Source organism: Sesamum indicum, linkage group LG9, assembly GCF_026168435.1.
Source record: "Sesamum indicum cultivar Baizhima isolate 11 linkage group LG9, ASM2616843v1, whole genome shotgun sequence".
Lineage (NCBI taxonomy): Eukaryota > Viridiplantae > Streptophyta > Magnoliopsida > Lamiales > Pedaliaceae > Sesamum > Sesamum indicum.
Window position 1 is genome coordinate 14,638,926 of NC_142665.1, and position 6,377 is coordinate 14,645,302.

At 38.3% G+C, this 6,377-nt stretch overlaps 1 protein-coding gene across 1 annotated transcript; it reads right to left on the minus strand.

The window, feature by feature from the left end:
* Window positions 1-3,450: 3,450 nt before the first annotated feature.
* On the minus strand, window positions 3,451-5,699 carry LOC148786910 (uncharacterized). Its single transcript, XM_088885012.1, has 3 exons — window positions 5,280-5,699; window positions 4,631-5,018; window positions 3,451-4,238 (listed from the first exon to the last, which is right to left on the minus strand). Exons 1-3 carry the CDS (start codon window positions 5,697-5,699, stop codon window positions 3,451-3,453), a joined length of 1,596 nt encoding a protein of 531 aa, XP_088741138.1.
* Window positions 5,700-6,377: the final 678 nt, after the last annotated feature.

Consider the following 6,377-nt stretch of genomic DNA (forward strand, 5'->3'; position numbering starts at 1 on the left):
AATCGTTTGTCCTGGGTGTGCAGAGTCCTTCAAATGAAGGCTCTGATACCATTTAAATTGCTAAAGTAAAACCACAACACTGCAACCATGATAGGGTATTTCTGGTGAAAAAAAGGGTAGTGTATTACTAAAAAAAATCAATCAGAATATACACAGTAAATGACCAGTATATATACAAGAGAGAAACTAACTACCCTAACAACCTGCCTAACTGTGTAACAAACTAACTGACTAGCTATAACAAGAATGTAACAAACTAACTAACTGCAAAGCACAGAACATATAAACAGTAAGGATAAATAGGTCGCTGGTGGTGAGGTTGCCGTGTGGAGATCACGTGGAGGTTGTCATGTGGAGGTCGTTGTGTGTATGGAGGTTGCTATGCGTATGGAGGTCGCTTCGCTACAATTACTCCTCTTTTAGTACTAGAATAATCTATTTACAAATATATACCTAGAAGTACATATGTGACAATGCCACATTGTAAAATTTAAAAAAAGATAAGTCAAATAGGCACTTTTTAAAATAAGGTTTAATTATACAAATATTCTTTGTTATTTAAAAAGTTATAAAAATATCCTCAAAAGAAATGTCAATGTAATTTATCTTAACGGGTGTCATTGTATTTGCGCTTGAGGAGGCGCCAGCTTAAAGTATAACTAGCATTTGCCCCGTGGTTACATGGTGATATGCTTTTATTTAAGCCATATTATTAATTTTATTTTATATTATCAAAAATATTATTTCTTTATTTTTTGAGAAAACCTAAAATAAAAAAAAAAAAGAAAAAAAAATGCAAGCAACCCCCTTACAATATCACAAATGAGCAAATTACCCCCTTATGAAAAAATATATAGTGATTTACCTCCCTATATTTTTTAAAAGACAAAAATTTACCCCCCCTATTATTTTTAAAATGAAGCAATTGATCTCCCTGTATAAGGAGGTAAATTGCTTCATTTTAAAAAGTACATGGGGTAAATTTCTATATTTTTTTCATAGGGAGGTAATGTGCTCGTTTTCAATATCACGGGGGGATAAATTGCTATTAACACTGAAAAAAATTATTCTCTTATTCAAATTACACCAAAAAAATAAACTTAAAAAATATTGTAAATGTCAACTTGAATTTCAAATGAGATATATTTTTCTCTTTTGATATTTCTATAAAAATCTAAATGCATTAAAATTATTTGAACTTAATTTAGTGTCAATTGTTATCATTATTTTTAATAGTCATATTTATTAATTTTAATTTTTATTATTAGAAAAAATATTTTTCTATATTTTCTAAGAAGCGTATTAAACTGAAAATTCTATTTACCCAATTTACATTAGAAAAATAAATTAAGATGATCCTGCAAGTTATGTCAACATAAATTTTAAGTGAGCTATAAATTTTCTTCTAAGTTTAAAAGTTATTCACTAAAAAGCAGACTTGCAAAAATAGTTTCAAATACATTAATTCTAACTAGTAATTTAAAATATTAAGAATAAAATTTTACCCAATAAGTAAATAAGCCAAACAATCTTTAAAGATATATAAACTAGACAAAGACATATATATATATATATATATCACAATTATAGCATAAATCATTGTCAATTATATTAATTTATAAATACCAACTTAACCATATTTATATGTGTTGTGCATGGCCAAAATAAAACTTTCGAGGCTGCCCAACACAAGCAAACCCAATGGCCCAGAAAGTTTAACGGCATATAAAGGAGGGTAGGAGCCCAAGGTATCCCTAGATTCGGCCTAAGAGCATGGCCCAGTAAGATGACCGGTCCAAACACGCCGAGTCACCCCCATGTGGCACACACTTGGAATGTCTCTTCGCCCACGTGGAAGGCAAGGGGCAAGGGAGGTCTCCCCAGAAGCTTCGACTCCTTGGCCGCCAGGATTCCCTGGTAGCCAGGAGTCCTCACTGGTGAGGTTTCCTTCAACCCAAAGATAGACGGTCAAAGTCAAGTTTAACAGAAGATAAAGGCAAATTACAGTCTATCTAAATCACCCGCATCCTGTTCCTCCAAAAATTAATGAAGACATGAAGACTCCCATGACATGGGGCACCCCTTTATAAATATAGATTTGGCTCCCTAGGCAGGGGACACTCTCCAGGCTTCGTGAATATCGCTTTCAATTTTCATCCAGTATTCCACTTGCGATCTTAACAGAATTTCACTTATAATTTGATTATCATATTTCAAATTCTCATTTTGATCTACTTTTTGCGATTATCTTCTCTTAAATCTAATACTAACTTGGGTGTCGAAGTACTGACGTGTTGTTTTGCAGGTTCCATTTCCAAGTCTTTACACTTGTTGGTCTAAATCCCAAACGAAGGTCCAAGCTCGTTGGATCTGTGCTATTTTTGCACGCATCAATATGATTATCACTTCGCTCATGAAAATTATTAATTTAAATGAATCCAACATCTAATCAAGTCAATAACATTTGAATATATAAATATTGATGCGTTCAAAAAACGCACGGGTCCAATTGATATGGACTAAAGTTTGGGCCGAAGCAAATGCCAAAGGGATCTGTAAAAAAAGCGATAGCACTCCGACGCCTAAGTTAGTATCGGATTTAAGAGAAAATTAATCTTAAGAAATAAAATATAATGAGAAATCATGATAGAGTAAGCAATTTCGTGAGAGAAATCATGCTGAGAGTGCAATTCGAATGCTAACGTAAGAATAGAGAGTGGTTTCCTAGATTCTGGAGGGAGTCCCCATAGAGGGATCGAAGGTGTTCCTATTCGAGAACTGTAGAAGGCGTCTCTGTTGGAGAACTGAAGAAGGCGTCTTTGTTGAGGGAGCTGAAATGATAAATTGAAATAAAAATAAGGATTTCGTGAGCAAAAGTTGCAGCGAAATAGCACGAAAATTTTCAGCTTCTTGAAGGTCTGTCTGTTGGGGGGATGCTGCTTGTATTTATAGAGGAGTCCCTCTCTGTAGAGACTCTGTTTGTGAGTGCATTTTCAAAAAAGAAGGGCAAAAATTTGGGGATAAGGCACGATCTTATCTCCTACTTGACTTGAGTAGCACGTCTTTAGTTTGTGGAGGACTTCTACTTCTGCAAGGAGTCCTTTTGGGTCTGTTATGATATTCGTGGGAGTAAGGAGGGAGAAGAAGAAGATAGAGAAGGTTGCTTATACTAGAGCTAGGAAAATGGGAATAATTACATAAAAGTTCCCTAAAACTGGGATTTACATGAGTTCTTATAGGGTGACAAATACCCAGACCTTGTAACAAAACTCTAAACAGAAAGAAGTTAAAAATGGAGGTGGTGGAGCTGAGAGATGCGTTCTGCAAGTCTGGTGTGAGTGTTGTTTATTAAGGAAACAGAGCATTGGATGAAGACTGTTGGATAACATCAGTTGGAGCCGTTGGATGAGCTGCTCTTTCTTCCCTTTGACGGCATCGTTTATATTCAAGCTAATTTCCTCTTTTATCTTGATACGGCATCATTTCTTTCTTCCGCTGAGCCCTCGATCGTGTGGCTGAATTTGCTGGTTGATGGACGCCCAGATTGTGTAGTCTTCTTCCTGTCAAGGACACAACATTGCCTCCTGGTGAATTCGACCCTCGCCCTTGAGGGTCCTTATCAAATTCTGGAAACTTGGCAGCCATATCGTAATAATCCTCCCAAGTAGCTTCTGCTTCGGAATAGTTCTCCCATTGTATCAGAACTTGTGGAACAACTGAATTCCTCCTGGAAATAAGACTCCTGGCCAATATCTTAGCTGGATATACCCTGCAAGCACCAAGATTAGAGAAGTCAAGTAATACAGGTGCAGGTGTGTGTTTGTATCCGATTTTCTTTTTGAGGAGTGAGACGTGGAATATGGGATGGATATTTGCTAAGGGTGGAAGCTTAAGCCTATAAGCAACCTCGCATATCCTCTCTAAAATCTGAAAGGGCCCGTAATATTTTGGTGCTAATTTCAAATTCCTCTGTAGCTGCAAAGTGTTCTGTCGGTATGGTTGGAGCTTCAAATGCACATAATCTCCCGCCACAAAACTCCTTTCTGTTCTACGCTTGTTGGCGTATGTTTTCATTTGGTTTTGAGCTTCAGCCAAGTTGTGTTTAAGTAACTCCAGAAATCTGCTTCGCTCCCGCAAGTATTCTTCAACCTCTGGCTGACTTGTGGGAATATACGGATCAACAGTAAGTGGACCAGGTAAATACCCATAGAGGGCCTGAAATGGTGTAAGCCTTAATCCTGTGTGAAAATTGGTATTATACCAGTACTCTGCGAGAGAAAGCCATTTGTTTCATAGCTTAGGTCGAAGGTGATACATGAACGCAGGTAATTTTCGACACATTGGTTCACTCATTCCGTTTGTCCGTTAGTTTAGGGATGGTAAGCGGTGGAGAGGCTGAGAGTTGTTCCCAATAATCTGAAGCGTTCTTTCTAAAAAGAGCCTTTGAAAACTTTATCTCTGTCTGAAATAATGTTAACCGGCAGCCCGTGATGCTTGTAGATATGGTCCATGAAAATGCGAGCTACAGTTTCAGCGGAAAAGGGGTGGGTTAAGGCCAAAAAATGAGAGTACTTAGTGAGGCGATCCACCACGACGAATATACAATCTTTCCCTTCGGATTTTGGCAAACCTTCTATGAAATCCATGAAAATGGAAGCCCAAGCTTGGGAAGGGATGGTTAGCGACTGCAACAACCCAGGGTAAGGCACATGTTCCGCTTTGGAACGTTGACAAACGTCACAGCTTTGGACCCAACGAACTGCATCTTCCTTCATTAGTGGCAAGTGGAACATGCTTTTAACACGCTGATAAGTGCCGTTGATGCCCGAGTGTCCTCCAACGGCAGATTCATGTAGCACACTTATGATCTTATCTCGCAACCCTATTCCTTTCCCCACACATATCCTGTGATTTTTGCAAAGAATTCCCCCTTGTAACTTGTAGGTGGGATAGGATGCATCTTGGACAGCTTTAGCTTGCAGGATGGGGAGCAATTCGTCATCATTGTTGTAGCTCCGCTACACTTCTGTTACCCAGTTTGGAATAACCACAGTGATGGTGGAACACTCGGCTTGTTCTCTGCGGGACAAGGCATCTGCTGCTCTGTTTTCTTGCCCCTTTTTGTATTGTATTTCGTAATCGAGACCCAAAAGCTTAGCAATCCATTTTTGTTGAAGAGCATTGTCAACCTTTTACTCCAAAATATGTTTGAGGCTTTGGTGGTCAGTTTTTATGATAAAGTGACATCCTACTAGATAGTGTTTCCACTTATTGACTGCCTGTAAAATCGCCAAAAACTCATTTTCATAAACTGATAATCCTCGGTTCCGTGGGCTTAACGCCTTGCTAATGTACGCTATGGGCTGTTGTTCTTGCATAAGGATAGCACTTATTCCTTTATCGCAGGCATCCGTCTCAACAATGAATGTTTTTGTGAAATCTGGTAGTGCTAAAATTGGAGCAGTTGTCATGGCAAGCTTCAGTTTTTCAAATGCAGCAGCAGCTTCCTCAGTCCATTTGAACCCATCTTTTCTTAATAATTCTGTAAAGGGCTTGCTAATTATCCCGTATCGCTTGATGAACTTTCTATAATAGCCGGTTAAACTCAAAAATCCTCTTAATTCTTTGACGTTTTTAGGCTGAGGCCAAGTCCTTATACAATCGATTTTGTTGGGATCCGTAGACACACCTTCCTTCATTATGTTATGCCCCAAGTGCTCAATGGTTTCCTTCCCAAAATCACACTTACTTCGCTTAGCATATAATTAGTTATTTCTTGAGCAATTCGCGAGTGATGCGCAAGTGTTTCAAACGGTCATTCCAGGTCCCGCTATACACTAAAATATCGTTAAAGAACACCAAAATAAACTTACGAAGATAGGGGCGAAGACCACATTCATTAACGACTGGAAGGTTGAGGGGGCATTACTAAAAACTCGTAGTGTCCTTGATGTGTAACAAAACTAGTTTTTGGGACATCATTGCCAGCCATTTGTATCTGAAAATACCCTGAGCGCAGATCAATTTTCGAGAAATAACAAGCTCCTTGCAATTCGTCCAAAAGTTGAAGTATCTTAATGGTATGATTGTTCAAGTATCTGTAGTCTACACACATGCGCCAAGTGTTTTCCTTCTTCTTTACCAGTAAAACAGGAGACCCAAACGAACTCTGGCTTGGCCTGATTATCCCATCCTTCAGCATTCCCTTTACTATAGCCTCGATTTTGCCCTTTCGAGCGTACGAATACCTGTATGGATGCATTTTCTTTGGGATAGCATCCTGTTTTAACATAATTCTATGTTCAATTTGTCTAGCAGGAGGTAAGCCTTGAGGCTCTTGAAAAATATCAGAAAAATCAGCCAAAAACTTAGAGAGA